General features: G+C 41.2%; 1 protein-coding gene across 1 annotated transcript in view; it reads left to right on the top strand.

The window, feature by feature from the left end:
• Positions 1-22,571, top strand: part of LOC124795546 (NEDD8 ultimate buster 1-like) — a 135,434-nt gene extending 112,863 nt beyond the window's left edge. The window contains exons 10-11 of the mRNA XM_047259622.1: positions 5,365-5,488; positions 21,799-22,571. Of these exons, the coding sequence (XP_047115578.1) occupies positions 5,365-5,488; positions 21,799-22,025 (351 nt within the window). The 3' untranslated portion in view covers positions 22,026-22,571. The remainder of the gene's footprint in view (positions 1-5,364; positions 5,489-21,798) is intronic.
• The last annotated feature ends 2,020 nt before the right edge of the window (positions 22,572-24,591 follow it).

The raw sequence follows: 24,591 nt of genomic DNA, 5'->3' as shown, positions 1-24,591 counted from the left end.
AATCCTCCCCACTCCACCAAGAGTGTCTTTCCGCCGTCCACCTAACCTTCGTAACCTCTTAGTTCATCCTTATGAAATCCCCAAACCACCTTCCCTACCCTCTGGCTCCTACCCTTGTAACCGCCCCCGGTGTAAAACCTGTCCGATGCACACTACCACTACCACCTACTCCAGTCCTGTAACCCGGAAGGTGTACACGATCAAAGGCAGAGCCACGTGTGAAAGCACCCACGTGATCTACCAACTGACCTGCCTACACTGTGATGCATTCTATGTGGGAATGACCAGCAACAAACTGTCCATTCGCATGAATGGACACAGGCAGACAGTGTTTGTTGGTAATGAGGATCACCCTGTGGCTAAACATGCCTTGGTGCACGGCCAGCACATTTTGGCACAGTGTTACACCGTCCGGGTTATCTGGATACTTACCACTAACACCAACCTATCCGAACTCCGGAGATGGGAACTTGCTCTTCAATATATCCTCTCTTCCCGTTATCCACCAGGCCTCAATCTCCGCTAATTTCAAGTTGCCGCCACTCATACCTCACCTGTCATTCAACAACATCTTTGCCTCTGCACTTCTGCCTTGACTGACATCTCTGCCCAAACTCTTTGTCTTTAAATATGTCTGATTGTGTCTGTATATGTGTGGATGGATATGTGTGTGTGTGCGAGTGTATACCCATCCCTTTTTCCCCCTAAGGTAAGTCTTTCCGCTCCCGGGATTGGAATGACTCCTTACCCTCTCCCTTAAAACCCACACCCTTTCGTCTTTCCCTCTCCTTCCCTCCTTCCCTCTTTCCTGATGAGACAACAGTTTGTTGCGAAAGCTTGAATTTTGTGTGTATGTTTGTGTGTCTATCGACCTGCCAGCGCTTTCGTTCGGTAAGTCGCCTCATCTTTGTTTTAATATATATATATATATATATACACACACACACACACACACACACACACACACACACACACACACACACACACACAATGATGATGTGACTTACCAAACGAAAGTGCTGGCAGGTTGATAGACACGGCAAACATACACACAAAATTCAAGCTTTCGCAACCAACGTTTGCTTCATCAGGAAAGAGGGAAGGAGAGTGAAAGACGAAAGGATGTGGGTTTTAAGGGAGAGGGGAAGGAGTCATTCCAATCCCGGGAGCGGAAAGACTTACCTTAGGGGGAAAAAAGGACAGGTATACACTCGCGCGCGCACACACACACACATATCCATCCGCACATATACAGACACAAGCAGACATTTGTAAAGGCAAAGAGTTTGGGCAGAGATGTCAGTCGGGGCGGATGTACAGAGGCAAAGATGAAGTTGAAAGACAGGTGAGGTATGAGCGGCGGCAAATTGAAATTAGAAATTAGCGGAGATTGAGGCCTGGCGGATAGCGAGAAGAAAGGATATGCTGAAGGGCAAGTTCCCATCTCCGGAGTTCTGACAGGTTGGTGTTAGTGGGAAGTATCCAGATAACCCGGACAGTGTAACACTGTGCCAAGATGTTCAGGCCATGCACCAAGGCATGTTTAGCCACGGGGTGATCCTCATTACCAACAAACACTGTCTGCCTGTGTCCATTCATGCGAATGGACAGTTTGTTGCTGGTCATTCCCACATAGAATGCATCACAGTGTAGGCAGGTCAGTTGGTAGATCACGTGGGTGCTTTCACACGTGGCTCTGCCTTTGATCGTGTACACCTTCCGGGTTACAGGACTGGAGTAGTTGGTGGTGGGAGGATGCATGGGACAGGTTTTACACCGGGGGCGGTTACAAGGGTAGGAGCCAGAGGGTAGGGAAGGTGGTTTGGGGATTTCATAGGGATGAACCAAGAGGTTATGAAGGTTAGGTGGACGGCGGAAAGACACTCTTGGTGGAGTGGGGAGGATTTCATGAAGGATGGATCTCATTTTAGGGCAAGATTTGAGGTAGTTTTATCCCTGCTGGAGAGCCACATTCAGAGTCTGATCCAGTCCTGGAAAGTATCCTGTCACAAGTGGGGCACTTTTGTGGTTCTTCTGTGGGAGGTTCTGGGTTTGAGGGGATGAGGAAGTGGCTCTGGTAATTTGCTTCTGTACCAGGTCGAGAGGATAGTTGCAGGATGCGAAAGCTGTTTTCAGGTTGTTGGTGTAACGGTGCAGGGATTCCGGACTGGAGCAGATTCATTTGCCATGAAGACCTATTCTGTAGGGAAGGGACCGTTTGATGTGGAATGGGTGGCAGCTGTCATAATGGAGGTACTGTTGCTTGTTGGTGGGTTTGATGTGGACGGATGTGTGAAGCTGGCCATTGGACAGATGGAGGTCAACGTCAAGGAAAGTGGCATGGGATTTGGAGTAGGACCAAGTGAATCTGATGGAACCAAAGGAGTTGAGGTTGGAGAGGAAATTCTGGAGTTCTTCTTCACTGTAAGTCCAGATCATGAAGATGTCATCAATAAATCTGTACCAAACTTTGGATTGGCAGGCCTGGGTAACCAAGAAGGCCTCCTCTATACGACCCATGAATAGGTTGGCGTACGAGGCGGCCATCCTGGCACCCATGGCTGTTCCCTTTAAATGTTGGTATGGCTGGCCTTCGAAAGTGAAGAAGTTGTGAGTTAGGATGAAGCTAGCTAAGGTAATGAAGAAAGAGGTTTTAGGTAGTGTGGCAGGTGATCAGTGTGAAAGGAAGTACTCCATCGCAGCGAGGCCCTGGACATACGGAATATTTATGTATAAAGAAGTGGCATCAATGGTTACAAGGATGGTTTCCAGGGGTAACAGATTGGGTAAGGATTCCAGGTGTTCGAGAAAGTGGTTGTTGTCTTTGGTGAAGGATGGGAGACTGCATGTAATGGGTTGAAGGTGTTGATCTACATAGGCAGAGATACATTCTGTGGGGGCTTGGTAACCAGCTGCAATGGGGTGGCTGGGATGATTGGGTTTGTGAATTTTAGGAAGTAGGTAGAAGGTAGTGGTGCGGGGTGTCGTTGGGGTCAGGAGGTTGATGGAGTCAGGTGAAAGGTTTTGTAGAGGGCGTAAGGTTCTGAGGATTCTTTGAAGCTCTGCCTGGACATTAGGAATGGGATTACCTTGTCAAACTTTGTATGTGTTGTTGTCTGAAAGCTGACGCAGTCCCTCAGCCACATACTCCCAACGATCAAGTACCACGGTCGTGGAACCCTTGTCTGCCGGAAGAATGATGATGGATCAGTCAGCCTTCAGATCATGGATAGCCTGGGCTTCAGCAGTGGTGATGTTGGGAGTAGGATTAAGGTTTTTTAAGAAGGATTGAGAGGCAAGGCTGGAAGTCAGAAAATCCTGGAAGGTTTGGAGAGGGGGATTTTGAGGAAGAGGAGGTGGGTCCTGCTGTGACGGAGGACGGAACTGTTCCAGGCAGGGTTCAATTTGGATAGTGTCTAGGGGAGTTGGATCATTAGGAGTAGGATTAGGATTATTTTTCTTCGTGGCAAAGTGATGTTTCCAGCAGAGAGTACGAGTGTAGGACAGTAAATGTTTGACAAGGGCTGTTTGGTTGAATTTGGGAGTAGGGCTGCCCTACACACAAACAAGCACAAGTCTGCTTGTGTCTGTGTATGTGCAGATGGATATGTGTGTGTGTGTGTGTGTGTGTGTGTGTGTGCGAGTGTATACCTGTCCTTCTTTCCCCCTAAGATAAGTCTTTCCGCTCCCGGGATTGGAATGACTCCTTACCCTCTCCCTTAAAACCCACATCCTTTCGTCTTTCTCTCTCCTTCCCTCTTTCCTGATGAAGCAACCATTGTTTGTGAAAGCTTGAATTTTGTGTGTATGTTTGTGTTTGTTTGTGTGTCTATCGACATGCCAGTGCTTATATATAAGAAAGAAACATTCCACATGGGGAAAATATATAAACTTGTTTCTTTTATACCTCTAATAATGCTGAAGACGAATCCTCAGATTTTGATTTTCACCCCCTTGAAATTCCACAAAACTAAGAGTGTCCTCAATTCATATCTTTTCCACTTGAAATGGATAAACCAGTCACTCTGATTTCAGAAATATGAAAATTATGTAGCCTGCTCATATTCTAACTGTTGTATGCAAGGTTGGTAAATGTTACCATCTTCCTCTTTGGAATACTTAAAGATTCCCCTTTTTTAAAATAGATGTCTTTTCCTTAACTGGTAATAATTTTAATTTTAACAATACTGTACATTATTTCTTGTTACAACATATGAAAGGGATAGATGACTACTCAGCTCGTAGAAGAGGCATTGAGTTGTAGGCAGACACAGTGAAAGGACTGGAAGCTTTTGGACAAAAAGTCCTTCTTCCGAATGTTTTCTTTTTCAGATGCAGTATCTTCTTGTCTGAAAGCTTAAATTTTTATCAGTGCCTGTCTACAACACAGCACCTCCTCTTTGTAGTGAGTAGCAATCGATATTTTTCACATTGTTGTTACTCCCTCCTGGACTTCTCATTGTTTTATTTCTAGTTACACAGTTTATAATGCTTCATGCCTATGAATGTTTTTGGCTTCATATAAAGGTGCCCTATAAATGATATTTAGAAAATTTCTTACTTAACATCCTGTTACTTCTTTGACCAAGTGAGACAGTGTGATTAAGACAGTTGACTCGTTTTCATGGGGAACAGGTTCCAAACCCTCTCCAGTCATCCTGATATAGGTAGTCTGAAATATCTTTAATGCTGAGATGCCTAAGTATGCAACCATTTTCATGATCAATTATTACGTACTCCGAGTTTGTGCTCTGTCTATTATGACAGTGATTGGACATTAAAATCTAATATTTCTTCATTTTTTAATATTTCTTCTTTGTCACAAAACCGAACTAGGCTGCTCAGTAGTTAGTACATTCAAGTAGCAACTGGGCAGGAGTATAGTTCAGATCTTGGTCTAACCACTCTGAGTTAGATTTCTTGAAATTGAGCAAGGCAAATGTTGGGATGGCTTCAGAGGGCCATTATCAATTTCTTTCCCTAACCTTTATCCATCTGAGATTGTACTTCTATGTCTAATAACCTCATTGTTGATGGTATGTTAAACAATAGTTTCCCCTCCCCTTTATTATATGTATTCTAATCACACACAATTTTTTTTTGTACATCACAGATTTAATCATTATTTGAAGCTGTTTTGCATATCATTATCATTTAGTCACTTGACTTGTAACATTGTCATTATTCATTACTTACATAAACATATAGTTTGAAATGTAATGCAGATTTTAAATAAAGTTTTGAGAAGTCTAGAAGCCATTACTTCAGGCAATCATTGTGCAGGCTGGTGATATTTACTTTTGATAGTAGACATAGTGTGTCCAGATGGTATTAGAAACATTATAACCACACAAATTGTTTCAGATTGTTTCAATGGGCTTTGATGCTAAAAGAGCCAAACTTGCTCTTAAAAAACATCAAGGAGATGTAGAAAAAGCTGTGGCAACATTAGTCTCATCTGATGCAACAGTGAACAGTTCCACAAACAGTAAGTGTTAGAGCATGTTTTGCATAACATGTAAGGAAAATTTATGTATAAATTAAATATTGTAAAAAACAGTGATGAATAAAATACAGTGAGGCAGATAGTGACAAACTGATGTACATGAAAGCTTGTGCTCCAACTCTAGTGCCTCATCATCAGTGAGGTGTTAAACCGTAATCTTTTTTCTTCCTAAGGTTGGTCTGGTGCATTTCTTCATTCCAGTCACTTGTCAGCTACCTTTTCAATTTCAACATTACCACTGCATCCCACATCAAATATATGCTCATATCTAGACCAGCACCAGCAATTCTTTCCTTTCACCATCCCTTCAACTCCAGTGTTAAGCAGCAACTCATGTTGTAATATGTTTACAACCCTTCTCTCTGTTCACTTCATTTTCTTATTTTGTTAGCATTCTCATTTTCTCTGACAGCTCCTCAGAGATCTGAATAGGGGACTATTTTGCACAGAAGGAACCTATGATGACATTATTAGCAGATTAGTGCAGCTGGTATCATATTGCCTTCCACATATCAGTACTGCAGCAGTTAGTCATTTTGACAACACCTGCAGACAGCATAACAGTTGCCGTACAAATCTTCATGATTTCTGCCAAATATGACAATTGGAGGAACTGCTGCTCCCTCCAGGATGAAGCTTCTCTCATGAAGCTTCTCTCTGTACCAATCCCAACGGAAAGGGCTGCTGCTTCTGCTCTGTGAGCCTTATTGACATTTGCCTCACAGTCCATTGCAGTCTCCATTGTAACAGCGGCAAAGGCCCCTGTGATGTACTACTAGCCATGCTAGTCAGGCAAAGGTTTTTTTAAGATGTAACTCTTCCATCATACTTCCAACAGACAGAGTCTGGCCTCAGAATAGAGGGGCTGGTTGGTGGGTTTATACTTCTATCTAAGCTTCTAAAACCATAGGTTCCTTTATTATGAACAGTGGATGAGAAATGAGTTACTGTCAGTTCTGTGGGAAATTTAGAAGGGAAGATAATTATATCTGTGAGAATAAATCACCTACTCGCACAATAAAAGAAAATACTAAGAAACGTAAAGGCATGGCATTCTTTGGATGACACACACGCGCGTGCACACACACACACACACACACACACACACACACACACACACACACACACACACACCATAGAGCCACTATCCTATATAGTTGGGCTGCAGTGCCAAGGGACTACAAAATAAATAAATATATATAATATATATTGTTATTTACAAGTCAAGTTCCATAGGACCACATTGAGGAGCAAATAGCAAAGGTCAACGGACATGTCAGTAAATGAAATTACCAAAGTAACTTGATCCCAAATAAACTGTATAGTTCTGTCTTAAAGTTTAGTTTATCACTGTGTGTCATCTGCCTTGCTGTTCTCTCTTTTTTTATGCTATGTTGACTGTAAAGTCAATACTGGTTTTCTTTTCAAATGAAGGAAAATATTATTATGACTTTAAATTCTATGGTTTTAGGGACCCAGGTCACCCCCCCCCCCCCCCCCCACCACCACCACCACCACCACCACCACCACCACCACCACCAACCTCAAATTTTACAGCGAACCTATTTTATGAAAAGGTTGGATTGCTACTCACCATATTGCAGAGATATGGATCACAGATAGGCACAACAAAAGATGGTGAAACAAGTAAGCTTGGGCAGAAAGATCGTCTGAATTGGACTGCCTCACACACACACACACACACACACACACACACACACACACACACACACACGCACGATCACAGCCTCTGGCTGCCAAGACCAGACTGTGAGCAGCAGTGTGTGATGGGAAAAGCAGTCTGGGATGGAGAATGGGAGGGAAAACAGGGTAGGAGTGGGGAACAGTGAAGTGAAGTGGTGCTTGTAGGAACATACAGGGACAATGTAGAGAGAGGGTAGGGCAGCGAGGGGCAATCGGAAGGTTAGACAGAGGGCAAGGGGAGGGCAGTGGAAAAGGAGAGAAGTAAAAAGACTGTGGGTGTAGGACAATGACTAACGAAGGTTGAGGCCTGGAGGGTTACAGGAACATAGGCTACATTGCAGGGAGAGTTGCCACCTGTCTAAGAAAGAAAAGCTAGTGTTGCTGGAAGGATCCAGATGGCATAGGCTATGAAGCAGTTATGAAAATGAAGAACATTGTGTTGGGTAGCATGCTAAGCAACTGGATGCTCCAACTGTTTCTTGGCCACAGTTTGTCGGTGGCTATTCATGTGTAAAACAGCTTTTTGGTTGTCATATGTGCACAGAATGCAGCACGTTGGTTGCAGCTTAGCTTGTAAATCACGACTGGTTTTGCAGGTAGTCCTGCCTTTGGTGGCTTAGATGATGCATGTGACTGGACTGGAGTGGCTGGTGGTTGTTGTGATGGTATTTGGAAGATGTATGGCACAGGTCTTGCACCTAGGTCTGTTACAGGGATATGAGCTTTGAGGCAAGGGGTTGGGAGCAGGCATTGTGTAGGGATGGCCAAGGATGTTGTATAGGTTTAGTGGGCAGCAGATTATCGCTGTGGAAGGCATGGAAAGGATAGTGGGTAGAACATTCCTCATTTCAGGGCACAATTAGAGGCAGTCGAAACCCTGGCAGAGAATACAATTCAGTTGCTCCAGGTCTGGCTGGTACTGAGTCATGAGGGGAATGCTCCTCTCTGGCCGGACAGTGTGAATTTTGGAAGTAGTGGGTGACTGGAGAGGTAAGGCATGAAAAATCAGTTTCTGTACAAGATTGGGAGGGTAATTACAGTCTGAGAAGGCCTCAATGAGACCCTTGGCATATTTTGTGAGGGACTGCTCGTCACCACTGATGCGATGGCCATGAATGGCTAGGCTGTATGGAAGGGACTTCTTCATATGGGATGGACGGCAGCTGTCAAAGTGGAGGTATTGCTGGAAGGTTTGATATGGATGGAGGTATTGCTGCAGCCACCTTTGAGGTGGATGTGAACTTCGAGGAAGATGTCTTGTTGGGTTGAGGAGGACCAGTTGAAGCAAATGGGGGAGAAGGTGTTGAGGTTATGGAGGACAGGGTGCCCTCATCTCAATCCATATCACACAGATGTCATCGTTGAATCTGAACCAGATGAGGGGCTTGAAATTCCAGGTACTTAGAAAGGATTCCTCTAGATGGCCCACGTATAGGTTGACATAGAATGGTGCCGTGTGGGTGCCCATTGCTGCTTTGTATTTTAGGTGATGCCTCCAAAGGAAAAATAGTTGCGTGTGAGAATGTAGTTGGTCATGGTCACTAGGAAGGAGGTTGTAGGTTTGGAATCAGTCAGGCGTTGTGAAAGGTAGTGTTCAATACCGGCAAGGACAGGGCATTAGGAATGTTAGTGTAAAGGGAGGTCACATCAATAGTGATGAGCAGAGCACCATGTGGTAAAGAAACAGGAACTGTGAAGAGTCAGTGGTGGGAATGGTTGGTATCTTGTATATAAGAGGGTAGGTTGGTGCTAAGAGGCTGAAGGTGTTGGTCTATGAGAGCAGAAATTCTCTCAGTGGAGGCACAGTAACTGGCCACAATGGGGTGCCATGGATGACTGGGTTTATGGACTTTAGGAAGCATGTAGAAGGTAGCAGTGCGGGGAATGATAGGGGTGAGGAGGGTTTGTAGGTGGATGCATCTGACAGCGGGTGGAGTCCTTCTGCCAGGTTCTGCCAGGTAATCCTTGCATTTCAAAACAACATCGGTGGAGCGTTTGTCACCAGGTAGGTTTATAAGGTGGGGATCAGTTTTTAGGTTGTGGATTGTGTTTCTTTCTATGGATGTAAGGTTAGCTTGCATGTTGTGAGGGATTTGGGGAATGATGGTGAGGCAAGGTTCAAGGTTAAGAAATTCAGGAAAGTTAATGGGGTGGTTTTGGAGCTGCAGAAGGGGGGGGGGGGGGCCCAATCCACCCACACCCACCTATTCCCTGCCCTGTTCCCACTCCAGCACTATACACAGCCCTCTCTTCCACCAATCCAACCAGTTTTCTTACTTTTCTTCTTTTCTGCTCTCCCCCCCCCCCCCCCGCCCCCCACCACCACCACCCGCCCCTTCCTCCCACAAGCCATCCGTCTAACCTCCCAACTGCCCCCAGCTGCCCAACCCTTTCTTCACCTCATCCATGCTCCCCCTCCCTGCCACAGCATCCTCACCACCACCACCACCACCACCACCACTCAGATTGCTTCTCCCATAATGTGCAGCTGCTTGTAGTCTGGCCTCAGCAGCCAGAGACTGTAGTCGCGCTCGCCTGTGTGTGTGTGTGTGTGTGTGTGTGTGTGTTTAAGTTGGATGAAGGCCTTTCGGCTGAAAGCTTACTTATTTGACTGTTATTTTTTTGTGCCTATCTGCGACTTAACATCTCTGCTATATGGTGAGGAGGAATCTATCCTTTTCATAATATTGTCATTATTCCATTCTGGATTTTCCATTTTTCATTTCATAATTTGATATTCTTCCCAGTGTCTTCTAATCCTTTATGGTTTACTGGTACAGTGGAGGGAAATTCAACCATCAGAAACTCTAGCTACGTTGTGTGGTTTTGATTGTTGGTATTATGTACAGTGTATTCTCTTTGGAATATGGGGGAAAAACATTATGTTTAAAGTTGTGGACCAGGGTTTCCCAATTTACATTCTGCAGAATGCTGGTGTTTCACGGGAAGTGAATAAGGTTTTTTTTTGAAAAATTACACTGATGGGATGGGATGGGATGTGGAGGGGGGGGGGGGGGGGGGCGGGAGACATGACACCCAGAAGGAGTAGTGTGACATGAATAAAAGTTAATACGCACATTTGTACATCTGAATGATGATGTCTATTCAAATTTCACACCAGTCATATGACAGTGGTGCTAGTGACATCACTATGAAGATGCAAATCAGATTTTCTGTAAATACATACTGTAATGCTCATGAGTGTTAGTTACTTTTGAGACTGGACACGGTGAGTTGATGTTAGTCAAGAATGCCTTTAAGGTGACAAAGATGCCATTGCCAAAACTTCACTGAGTTTGAACGATATCGTGCAATAGGGCTATGAGAAGACAGATATTCAGTCTGCGATAATGTGGAAAGACTTGGTTCAAATGTAGCCTTTATACATGATCAGTGGCAGCAGTGGTCACTAGAATGTATGGTCACAACAAGACCGGGCTCCGGACAACCACATGGCACTACCGAGAGTGAAGACCATTGTGTTTGGTATATGGCTCTGACGCATTGTACTGCATCTGCAGCAGCAGTTTGAACATTAGTTGACACCACAGTAACACAATGAACTGTTACTAATTGGTTACTTCAAGGGCAGCTCCAAGCCAGATGCCCTGTAGCATGCATTCCACTGATCCCAAACCACCACTGGTTTTGACTTCAGTGGTATCAAGTGATTGCTCACTGGAGGGCAGAGTGGAGGTGTGTCTTGTATCAAGCAATAGCTCACTGGAGGGCAGGGTGGAGGTGTGTTGTTCTTTCTGATGAAGGGTGGTTCTGCCTCGGTACCAGTGATGGGCGTGTATTGGTTAGGAGGAGGCCATTTGAGGACCTGCTCTCCCAGTGGCCACCGCCTTCTGGTAGGCACCTTCAGTGCCTGGGAGGGGGGGGGGGGTGTTGTTGAAGTCAAGAGTTGTGCCTGTGGTAGCATGGCTATTGGTAGGGTTATCTGAGCTGGATTGGTCTCAACTGAGGAGCCAGACGAAATGTTCCCCACAACATAGGGCAGGAAGGGATCTAGAGGTGTAGTGAAGTCAGCTTCCCTAGAGGAGTAAGCGTAATACAAATACTGGTCCTCCAGGTTGGGGGCTGGGCATGGGGCTAATAACACCATACTCTTAAAGAAGAGAATAGTCTGGAAATTCAACAGAAGTCTTGTAAACTGCATGGAAAACATGTATCTTGATCCCAGCAAAGAAAACAGATAAAGGACCTCCCAGTAGCATCTTGCAATGTGAGGACAATGCTTCAGCCTGGAAAAATGGAAGAAACAGCCAATAAAATTTTAAAAGTTAAATATGATGTTGTAGAACTACAGGAAATAAGATGGCTAGGTAATAGGCAGATAGATAAACCTAAGTACTCATTAGTGTATAGTGGACCAGAAGAAAGAACAGGCCAATTCAGACCAGGATTTATAATAACAAGGGAAGTTATGAAAAGACTACTAGAATTTGAACCTATAAATGAAAGGATGTGTAGACTCAGGCTAAGAGGGAAATTTGGAAATGTATCGATAGTAAATGCACATTCACCAACAGAGGAAAGAGGGGATATAATAAAAGAAAAGTGTAAGAAGACTTGGAAAAAGTATGTTACGCAGTACATAAATATTTCCTGATGCTAGTGGTAAGAGATTGTAATGCAGTAATAGGGAAGAGTCAACATCAATATGGATTTTCTGGGAAATATTCACTACATGAAGAAAATAACAACAATGGAAAATGGAAACTGACTATGCCAGTTCACAGCAAGGAGAATAATATGATTATTAAAAGTACCTGCTTCCCACACAAAAGGATCTATCTGGGCAGTTGGAAGTCCACAGTCAATTGAGTACCGTATTTACTCGAATTTAAGCCACCCTCGTATCTAAGCCGCACCTGAAAAATGAGACTCGAAATCGAGGAAAAAAAAATTTCCCAAATCTAAGCCGCACCTGAAATCTGAGACTTGGAATTCAAGGAGAGAGAAAAGATTTAGGCCGCACCTCCAAATCGAAACAAAGTTGGCCCATTGTAATATGAGACACAATTTAGGTTGAGAGAATGACGATACAGCTACAGTAGTTTGGTTCGAGTCGTAAGCTTAGCAGTTAAGCTTTACCAGGTAGCCGTTGCTATGCGTCGGGCGCTCCGTTCGTATTTATACGGGTGCCCTTACTTTTTCACGTGCTTCGTCTGGTTTGAATTGATTGCTTATTTTTCTTTGATCTGATAAGTGCCGTTCTCTTTGTTATAGGTGTTTACGTCCCTCATAGCTGAAAATGCATTACTGTACTGTGTCATGCATTGTTTGTCGCATTCTGATAATGAGTGTTTACGACCTGTCGCCGCTCGCGGCATGGCTTGCTTTTGTGCATGCTACCGACACTAAGAGAGAGAGAGAGAGAGAGGAATCGTCTCATTAGCGAAACAATGGCAAGAGACTGATATTTGTTGTTACTTACACTGCTGCTTTCTTTGATAATGATCAACAAGAACCAAATAATAGACTGCGTATAATAGATGATGTTCTGAACGAGAGTTTAGCGAAAATTTTTCTCCGTTTGACAATCTTTGCAGGCGCCTCTTTAGTACATTACATTCTGTACAGAAATTAGTCATCTTAGATTTAAAAATCTAATCAATTGCCGTGCTTCATTTCTAACTGTATCACTATTCGGCATAAGAATAATACGAATATAAACATGACATGATATGTATATTCTTCCGCTTTTGTTGTTGTCTCACTCTAGTTTCGTAGTTTATTAGGCAGACAGGATTTAAAGAAACACGAAAGAATACATGGCAAAATGTTTATATTCGTATTATTATTATGGTGAAGAGAATACTGCATGTGATTCACAATTCATAAAAGTTCCTATTAGCAACCATCTCTTCTCACAGTTAGGAAAAAATTCAAAACGCAGAGTTGGCCATATGAAAAACATCCCAAACAGTGTTGCCAGTCGGATTTTAATAGTACATTGAAATGCTGCTACATTTGAAGATGAACAATAGGAATTTGTATTTACTTCGTTGGATAATGTATGAAAATGCAGTGGTCGAAACTCAGGGCGGAGAAAAAAAAGCTCGTCTTCCACCCTTTTTTTAAATTTATTTACTGAAGCAAAGGTTTTGGTGCCAGTATTCATTTTTGTGCCTGCAAAGCACTACATATATTCGACGACAGAAGTTAGTTGTGGCAGCACCTACCAACATTTTTCAGAACTTCCGCTTTGCACTCGATTCTAAGCCGCTGGCGGTTTTTTGGATTACAAAAACTGGAAAAAAAGTGCAGCTTAGATTCGAGTAAATACAGTAGTCAATCAGATTGGCCATATTTTAGTGGTTGCATGCCACTCCACACCAGTTATAGGTGTTCGGAGCTGCAGAGGACTAAACTGTGACTCAGACCACTTTATGATAAAATCAGTCATGAGAGAGGAGATTAACAAATGGAAGATGAACTGGTATACGGACAAACCGAAATCCCACCTGAAGTAAAAAATTTCCAAGTAACAATAAGCAAAAAATTGAGCAGTAAACAGACTGCAGTAGGAGTAGACAAAAGATGGAGCAAGATTTAAAAAACCATTAAAGATGCTGCAGAAGACATAGTAGGTATAAGAAAAAACATAAGAAGCCAGAAATGGTTTGACGAAGACTGCAGGTCAGCAACAGAGAAAAAGAACAGGGCAAGAATAAAAGTGCTACAGAGAGAAACCAGAAATAATGTGGCATAATATAGAGAATTAAGGAGAACAGCTAACAGACTATGCAAGAGAAAGATAAAAGAGTGGATTAAGAAGAAATTGGAGGGAAAATGTCTATTTTGAGGTATCTGATATAATGAAAGTATACGGAAAATGTTGAATTACAGGAAAGGAATAAGACATTACCTAACATTTCTTATAAATCAGCAAAATATTATTGTAGAGACTAGTACAAATGCTGCAGTTAGAAAGCAGTCACAAGTGGTTGCATTATTGAAGGTTTTGATTCTGCCAACACTTGAATGTCAGTCAAAGTGCACTGCTTCACTACATATGACTCATTGCAGTAATTATTCAAAGGAACGGTAGCGATTAAAATGGGATAAAATTATTCCTATGCAATGGGATATAGAAAATTTTCTTGCTATGATAATGTGTCATGATAAACGATTCCATATTCCTTTCAATACCTGTAACACTAGCAGTCCAATTTTTTGCTGGTTGACAGTAGATATGCTTTATTTGTGTGTATTTTGTACAGAGGAATTATTGTTGTATTATTTTTGTTTTTTGTCCATCTTTATACCATTTGTTTGAATCTGCCAGCAATTTATTGTACTATTTTTATTTAATTGTTTTCTAGACTTGTATATTAAGGCTAACCAGTTTCTGCTGCTTGCAAATTTGCCCTTGGTTTGATGGCCCATGTAAAATAATACTATCTCTGTAATATCCTGATTGAATATGAAAGCTAAACATTCTAAAAAAGTGGGCTCACATGAATACAGTTTTGTTGTTGTTGTTGTTGTTGTTGTTGTCTTCAGTCCTGAGACCGGTTTGATGCAGCTCTCCATGCTACTCTATCCTGTGCAAGCTTCTTCATCTCCCAGTACTTACTGCAACCTACATCCTTCTGAATCTGCTTAGTGTATTCATCTCTTGGTCTCCCTCTACGATTTTTACCCTCCACACTGCCCTCCGATGCTAAATTTGTGATCCCTTGATGCCTCAGAACATGTCCTACCAACCGGTCCCTTCTTGTCAAGTTGTGCCACAAACTCCTCTTCTCCCCTATTCTATTCAATACCTCCTCATTAGTTACGTGATCTACCCATCTAATCTTCAGCATTCTTCTGTAGCACCACATTTCGAAAGCTTCTATTCTCTTCTTGTCCAAACTATTTATCGTCCATGTTTCACTTCCACACATGGCTACACTCCATACAAATACTTTTAGAAAAGACTTCCTGACACTTAAATCTACACTCGATGTTAACAAATTTCTCTTCTTCAGAAACGCTTTCCTTGCCATTGCCAGTCTACATTTTATATCCTCTCTACTTTGACCATCATCAGTTATTTTGCTCCCCAAATAGCAAAACTCCTTTACTACATTAAGTGTCTCATTTCCTAATCTAATTCCCTCAGCATCACCTGACTTAATTCGACTACATTCCATGATCCTCATTTTGCTTTTGTTGATGTTCATCTTATATCCTCCTTTCAAGACACTGTCCATTCCGTTCAACTGCTCTTCCAAGTCCTTTGCTGTCTCTGACAGAATTACAATGTCATCGGCGAACCTTAAAGTTTTTATTTCTTTTCCGTGGATTTTAATACCTACTCCGAATTTTTCTTTTGTTTCCTTTACTGCTTGCTCAATATACAGATTGAATATCATCGAGGAGAGGCTACAACCCTGTCTCACTCCCTTCCCAACCACTGCTTCCCTTTCGTGCCCCTCGACTCTTATAACTGCCATCTGGTTTCTGTACAAATTGCAAATAGCCTTTCGCTCCCTGTATTTTACCCCTGCCACCTTTAGAATTTGAAAGAGAGTATTCCAGTCAACACTGTCAAAAGCTTTCTCTAAGTCTACAAATGCTAGAAGCGTAGGTTTGCCTTTCCTTAATCTTTCTTCTAAGATAAGGTGTAAGGTCAGTATTGCCTCACGTGTTCCAACATTTCTACGGAATCCAAACTGATCTTCCCCGAGGTCAACTTCTACCAGTTTTTCCATTCACTTTAGTATTTTGCAGCTGTGACTTATTAAACTGATAGTTCGGTAATTTTCACATCTGTCAACACCTGCTTTCCATCTGAGCTCTTGATATTCGTACAAGTGGTTCTCTTTTCTCCAAAGGTCTCTTTAATTTTCCTGTAGGCAGTATCTATCTTACCCCTAGTAAGATAAGCCTCTACATCCTTACAGTTTTCCTCTAGCCGTCCCTGCTTAGCAGTTTTGCACTTCCTGTCTGTCTCATTTTTGAGACGTTTGTATCCCTTTTTGCCTGCTTCATTTACTGCATTTTTATATTTTCTCCTTTCATCAATTAAATTCAATATTTCTTCTGTTACCCAAGGATTTCTACCAGCCCTCGTCTTTTTACCTACTTGATCGTATGCTGCCTTCACTACTTAATCCCTCAAAGCTACCCATTCATCTTCTACTGTATTTCTTTCCCCCATTCCTGTCAATTGTTCCCTTATGCTCTCCCTGAAACACTCTACAACCTCTGGTATAGTCAATTTATCCAGGTCCCATCTCCATAAATTCCCACCTTTTTTAAGTTTCTTCAGTTTTAATCTACAGTTCATAACCAATAGATTGTGGTCAGTCCACATCTGCCCCTGGAAATGTCTTACAATTTAAGACCTGGTTCCTAAATCTCTGTCTTACCATTATATAATCTATCTGAAACCTGTCAGTATCTCCAGGCTTCTTCCATGTATACAGCCTTCTTTTACGATTCTTGAACCAAGTGTTAGCTATGATTAAGTTGTCTCTGTGCAAAATTCTACCAGACGGTTTCTCTTTCATTTCTTATCCCCAATCCGTATTCACCTACTATGTTTCCTTCTCTCCCTTTTCCTACTCTCAAATTCCGGTTACCCATGACTATTAAATTTCCGTCTCCCTTCACTACCTGAATAATTTCTTTTATCTCATCATACATTTCTTCCATTTCTTCGTCATCTGCAGAGCTAGTTGGCATATAAACTTGTACTACTGTAGTAGGTGTGGGCTTCGTTTCTATCTTGGCCACAATAATGCGTTCACTATCCTGTTTGTAGTAGCTTACCCGCACTCCTATTTTTTTATTCATTATTAAACCTACTCCTGCATTACCCCTATTTGATTTAGTATTTATAACCCTGTATTCACCTGACCAACAGTCTTGTTCCTCCTGCCACCGAACTTCACTAATTCCCACTATATCAAACTTTAACCTATCCATTTCCCTTTTTAAATTTTCTAATCTACCTGCCCGATTAAGGGATCTGACATTCCACGCTCCGATCCGTAGAACGCCAGTTTTATTTCTCCTGATAACGACGTCCTCCTTAGTAGTCCCCGACCGGAGATCCAAATGGGGGACTATTTTACCTCCGGAATATTTTACCCAAGAGGACGCCATCATCATTTAATCACACAGTAAAGCTGCATGGCCTCGGGAATAATTACGGCTGTAGTTTCCCCTTGCTTTCAGCCGTTCGCAGTACCAGCACAGCAAGGCCGTTTTGGTAAGTGTTACAAGGCCAGATCAGTCAATCATCCAGACTGTTGCCCCTGCAATTACTGAAAAGGCTGCTGCCCCTCTTCAGGAACCACACATATGTCTGGCCTCTCAACAGATACCCCTCCGTTGTGGTTGCACCTACGGTACGGCCATCCATATTGCTGAGGCACGCAAGCCTCCCCAACAATGGCAAGGGTTCATGGGGGGGAATAAAGTTTTAGTCATAGTAAATTGTATACTATCATAACCACAGGGACAACTCTTTTACTATACTGAACAGCCTGCGATTATTCTGGGATGTGAATGTAGTGCTATCAGATGTAATTTGAAAGACAGTATTCACATATGCTAATGTAATAAATGTGGGCATCCTGCTGGAAATCCACACTTTCCTGACACTGTAGGGATGGCAACAGTATGGGATGATGAATTTCTTCTGGCTGTAGCCTAGGCTGAACAAATAGCATAGTTATGTGGTCACCACAGTATGATGCCAGAGTTGGTTTTGTAGGTCACTGTTGAACTCCAATTGTTGAAACTCTCTTAATTGTGCAAACTTTCAAAGTGACAGTCACTGACGCTGAACAGGAGTAGCTGTCTTTATTAGTCACAACTTTGTGTCATTCATCCTTTGCTGCGTGGTAGGGAGGAGTGCCTGGTGATGACATGTAAGAGAACATATTAGAGGTATGCTGAAAAATCGAATTGGCAGTTTCAGGGAGAGACATTGATCTGTTTGTACAATTGTGTGAACCTGCATTCAGTGAAACTGTTGGGAATGGTGTGCAGTTCCTTGGAACCCACTTCTGTAGGTAATGTGAAAATAGAAATACAAGGTCCGGCAGAAAAACCTCCCCTTTAAGGAAAGCTAATAAAAACAAAACCAAATAAGGTAGAACAATTTTATTTATACTAAATAAAAGTACGTATTATGCCATTTTAGAAAATACTCTTATGGTCTTACTTTTTAAATAAAACATCCCTTAAATGGCTTCCTGCACTGTCGACACACTGTTTGAGTCTTTCCCTGAAGTTATTCATTACTCTTTGAGTCATTTCAGGTGGAATAGCTTCAACCTCTTGTGTAATTGCTTCTTTCAGGGCTCGTAAAGATTGTGGACGTTGTTCATAAACTTTTGCTTTTAAATAGCCCCAAAGAAAGAAATCACAGGGCGTTAAGTCCGGCGATCGTGGGGGCCAGCCAATGTCTCCACGCAACGAGATCACATGTCCAGGAAACATTTCCTTCACCAATGCCAGTGACTGCCGCGCTGTGTGGGCAGTAGCACCATCTTGCTGGAACCACACGTTCTCTATTTCACCAAAAAGCTCCCTTAGTTGCGGTTGGAGAAAGTCGCGGAGCATGGCACAATAGCGTTCACTGTTGACGGTTAAATTCCTGTCATTTTCTTTGAAAAAGTAAGGACCGATCACTCCGGAATTGTAAACAGCACACCATACTGTTACTTTAGGGCTATGAAGTGGTCGTTGATGAAGTTCTTGGGGATTGTGTTCACACCAGTACCTGCAATTTTGGCTGTTCACTGTTCCGGCAAGGTGAAAGTGTGCTTCATCAGAAAAAATCACAATATCGTTGGGATGAATGTTCCGAAGAAGGTCTTGGCACAAACTTACACGGACACCACAGTCTCGTTCACTCAGTTCCTGCGTAGTTACAATTTTGTAAGGATGCATTTTAAGATCTCGATGCAAGATTCTTCTCACACTTCGATCAGATATCCGTAATGCTGCCGCATGCTTTTTAGCGGATCGTCGAGGAGATTGTTGAACTGAAGCTCTAACTGCATCAACATTTCCGGGGCCTGTTGCAGTCCGTGGTCGTCCAGGTGGTTTCCTTTTTAATGCGGAACCTGTCTCATGAAAGTTAGCAACCCAAGAATAAATTGTTTTCTTATCGGGAACAGGGTCCCGTTGTCCGAGCGCAAAGCGAACGCGAAAAGCACGTTGAGTATTAATAGGCGATTCGCCATTTTGAATAAAATCTTCCACTACGAAGGCACGATGTTCACCAGACCACGCCATGGCGTACACTGAAAACGGCACGTAGGCAGCTACTTAACGACGCGCCCCCCACCACTCTGCTCCTTCTACTGTCCGCTGCACGTTACTTTGTAATCGGGGAGTTTTTTATGCCGGACCCTGTAATTTAAAGGGGCACAGAAGTAGTCACTTTTATTACCTCTCCCACATTTGTGAATGGTAAGGGAATAACATTATACATTGTAGTAAGAAGTACTCTTTGCCGTGTACCACTATTTGATTTGAGGACATTTGACTAAGATGTATGAGGCCTTATAACATTTAGAGGTGGTAATGGAAGGGTTTAATAATCATAATTTCTAATAAAAATTCTGCTATAGGGAGAGCTCCAGTTTTTAAAAACTTCTCTCACCATGTTTATCAAAATCATTTTGATCCTGTTAAATTTCAACAACTATACTCCATTCACCATAAGAATAAACCTGATGTAAACAAACACAAATGCGATGATTGGTCAGGAGTCATGGCATACATACATAGGTGGTGTTACGCTCTTGGAGTAGGTCCTACTTATGTGTTAGGTATATTATTACTAAGTTGCGTTAAATGAAACTTTAAGATATTCAAATGTATTAACAGCAATCAACATTTTTCTTAATTACTCTTTGGTTATGTAGTTTTTATTTCAAAAATTGTGTATAGTCACAGCCTCTTCACTGTTGCTCTCTGATTGTCACAGTGTTAATACGCAGTATGAAAATGGCTGAGGCTGCTTCCTGTCCTGTAGTAAAACACGTGTGTGGAACACAGTTTAAAAGTGCCAAGAAATAGATTGTTCATAATGTTTCTCATAAATTTAGAGGTAAAATCAGCATTGAAGTTTTCTGGGAGACTGTATTAGGTACAGTTGCAACATATATGCAAGTTAATGTACAGCAGAATCGATAGCGTAAGAGCTCAGTAACTTATTGTAGCACATGGTTCCCTGATTCAAGTCTCGCCTGAGTCTTTTTTTTTTTTTTTCCCCCAGTTTGAATTACCTACATCTCAGAATTGTAAAATTCATCATCAATTAAATGAGTAATGCACATCTTTTTGTTTTTAATTACATATTGCATGTGAAATTCCTTTTTTCATTTGAAATATAAATTCTCAATTATCGATATTTTATGAAAGACAGTTAACAAAGGTTGCTTAAATTATGAAGACATAACAATTTAATTTTTTAAGACAAAAATGAAGAACTAAGTACTCTTTATTCGGACTATGTCCGTTGTCTTATACCACAGACATGTTGTAGGAACATGAAAAACAATCATTTTCACAGCATTGGGTGCACCATACACATGCTGCATTTTTATGTTTGCCTCTGTACCAGTCCAATATGAACCCAACAGAACTGATCTGGAGCCAAGTTAAGGTATTTGTCCCAAGAAATAACAAGATTGTTAAGCTGCCAGACCTGCTGCACCAAACACATGCCGCTTTTTCTTGTTACTGCCGAACGTTGCTGGGTTATAGAACAACACGTCATAAAAGAAGAGGAGAAACTGCGGTTATTAATGTAACAGATGACAGTTCCAGTACTGAAATGGATTTCTCAGATTCGGATAAGGAAGGAGTTAAGAGATTACCAGACAACTGACTGTAATTAATACCTTTAATGGCTTCAGTATTCAGCAGTACGGTGAAATCCCTGCAGTGTTCTTTTGCATCACACATGGCTTGCTCAGAAAAATTGCGCTGTCTTCAAGTTAGGAATTTCCGTCACTTTTGTTTCTGATTATAATACTATGTCAAATGAGAATGAGAGCATTTTATGCTTTCCGTCTGGTCACCTAAGAAGCCCGCAGTAGTGTTAGAGTTTTGCTGAATATTATTTAATTCTCTTTAAAAATTAAATGACATTTGAAGCTATTGTGCTTCTTTGCCCGTCTCTTTTTAGACCTGAACTGCAACTGCTCACATCATTGCAGGCTAGTTGGATTGCTGGTTGGCCATTGCTGTCCAGGTTTAATGTGCTATTAAAGCTGTTGTCCCACACATTATCACTCAATCTGTGTGCGTGTAACACAGCATAAAACATATCCTTATGATCGTACTTGACTGTACTGGTCACAACTTGGCTTCCACTCCACGTGAAACGAAATCGAATGAGAGGCAAGCAAACGCGGAAGAATACATGGCATAATATTTACATCAGGTTTATTCTTATTGCTGAACAGAGTATGGTGACTCTTCTTTCCATACGCTATTTAGAGTGTGCAGGTGCACTGGTGACATGATTGTACAGTATTTGCATTAAAATGTGCTTGTAAAGAGAAGGAATGTGTGTACTGTGTGACAGATTATTTTAATACATTGGCATTTCCCAGATGTTTCAGATAGTTCGGATGAAAGCAGCAACAGCAATAACAGTAGCAGCAACCCTAGCACAAGTAGCAGCTCTCAAAGCCTTCAGCGTGAGGAAGAATTAAAAGCATATGAACGCCTGTCTGAAGGAATTTCATCCCAGGAACATGATGAATACCTTGACAGCACTCTGGAACAGGAAGAAGCTTTCCTCAGACAGTATAAAGCACTTTTGTCAGATGACAGCTGAACAAAATGTGTGCGTTTGTATCTTTGGCCTCTGAAGTTATTTTTGTACTTAAATCTGGCTATTATCTTGAGTGATATTGCTGAATTCCTTTTTAACTACCTGTGATACACACATACTTTTGTAGCTGAAATCATGTGATTTTAGTTTTAGATAATAACTGCTGAGAAATTGTATTGCAGCTGCCTTTATTTTATATTCTTTCATTGTCTGTAAGACTGTGCTATTGCTTTAAAAAGTCCTGGAAGATTGGTGGTGCAAACTAGAGAATAGGTGAAAGAGTAGGAAGTTATAAACATTTGGTATACAGCTATTTATATAAATAACACAGCTGGCATAAAAGTTTAATTATGTTGGCAACTTGACAGAGAAAAGACAGTTACCTGGAATTAGTTATTTTTGTCTCATAAATAAGCCTGACGGCGAGAAGCTCCTTCTGCAGTGATTAGTAATCATAGACAAAAGAACCTTCATGCTTATGAATAGACTTAAATAACTGTCTTTTATTATAATTTGTATTTGTAATAAAAGATTACAAGGGTTTTGATATTTTCATGTTTAATGTTTTCTGCCAACGAAATACAAACACCTTTCTGATTTCCTTAACACTTTTTAGCTGTCTTTTGTATGCATTTGATGCATTATGAATTTCCCAGAAAATGGTATTTATCACAAATTGACAATTAGAGATGCTATGATGGGAAAGATAGTTAAAATTGGCAACACATTCATTGAGGTGTAGAGGAAACACTTACCAACTTCAGCGTAATATTTTTATAACCTTAGGATTGCATGTACAACAATCTAGTATTCAGAGGTAAAACATTGCTACATGTAATAACATATTTTCATACAACCTTTAGATTGTGTTTAAAACAAATCAAACTTTTACGCATTTCAGTAATAGAAATACTTCTATGGAATAGGAGAAATTGTCAAGAAGAATTTTTTTAGCTTGTTTCCAAATTTTGCTTTGCTACCGATTAGACATTTTATATCACAAGGTAAGTGATCAAAAATTTTAATTGCAGCATTGTGCACCCCTTTTTGTACTAAAGACAACCTTAATGTGGAGTAATCAATCTCACTTTTCCTTCTCACCATATAGCGGAAATGCTGAGTCGCAGGTAGGCACAACAGAAAGACTGTCACAAATAAAGCTTTCAGCCAGTAAGGCCTTCGTCAAAAACACACACACACACACACACACACACACACACACACACACGCAACTGCAGTCTCATCTGTTTTTGACGAAAGCTTTACTGGTCAAAAGCTTTATTTGTGTCAGTCTTTTGTTGTGCCTACCTGCGACTTAGCATCTCCACTATATGGCAAGTAACAACTTTCCTTTTCATAATATTGTTAAATTTCACACTGGATTTTCCATTGGTTGATTCACTTTTTCTGCTAGTATTGTAATTAAGTACATCATTGTTCCTTTTGAACTGTGGTGGATTATTTACAACAAGCTCCATGAGGGAATAAATATACTGTGAAGCAGTAGTCAGAAGGCCGATATCCTTAAACAGATATCTACAACATGAATCTGGGTGAACACCACATATTATTCTTACAACATGTTTTGGAGGTATGAAGACTTTCCTTCTTAAAGATGAGTTATCCCAAAACATAATTCCATATGACATTATTGAATGTCTCTCGTCAGATTTGCAATGATTCTAAGTACAAATGTAGATGAACTAAGTTGTTATAGGTGTTCCATAATGTGCTTTTTTCCAGTTTAAATGCTCACCATTATGGATACCTAAAATTTTTGAAGTTTCTACACAATTTATTATTTCCTCAACACTTGTTACATTTATCATTGGTGTAGTATCGCTTGATGTGCAGAACTGAATATGTTGTTTCTTCTTAAAATATAAAGTCAGACCATTCACAGAATCAGTCATAAGAACACTGTTTACTGTTTCCTCTTTTTCTGTATGTGTGCTTTATAATACTAAGGTCATCTGCAAAAAGAACTAATTCTGCTTGTTGTATACCGACTACGCCATTATAGTCCTCACATAGAAGAAACATTTCCACTCTAGAGCAAATCTCTGGTACTAAAACCAGGGGGTATACACCTCAGGACAACTGGGAAATCCAGGAAAAATCCAAGATAAACTCAGAAATTTTTTGAATTCTCGGAATTTTTCATCATTTTAATTTTAAGTTACATTTTTGTAATTTTGACAGGTAAGAATTGATATTCTAACAAAAAATTTTACTTTAGCCCACTACTGCAGAATAATACTGCAGTAGTAAAACGTAAACAAGAGAACAATGTTAATAGGAAGAAGACTGTTCAGTACTTTGTAACAACAAGTTGTTTTCGATGACCATAACGTTACAACTGTTAACAGTTCTAACAGGTTACGGGAAAATATTGGTGGTTTGAGAAGCATTTCTTTCAAAATAAATTTTATCTAAAAACAAAGATGATGTGACTTACCAAACGAAAGTGCTGGCAGGTCGATACACACACAAACATACACACAAAATTCAAGCTTTCGCAACAAGCAGTTGCTTCATCAGGAAAGAGGGAAGGAGAGGGAAAGACGAA

This window comes from Schistocerca piceifrons, chromosome 1 (genome assembly GCF_021461385.2).
Source record: "Schistocerca piceifrons isolate TAMUIC-IGC-003096 chromosome 1, iqSchPice1.1, whole genome shotgun sequence".
Lineage (NCBI taxonomy): Eukaryota > Metazoa > Arthropoda > Insecta > Orthoptera > Acrididae > Schistocerca > Schistocerca piceifrons.
This window is presented reverse-complemented; position numbering and strand designations above follow the sequence as displayed.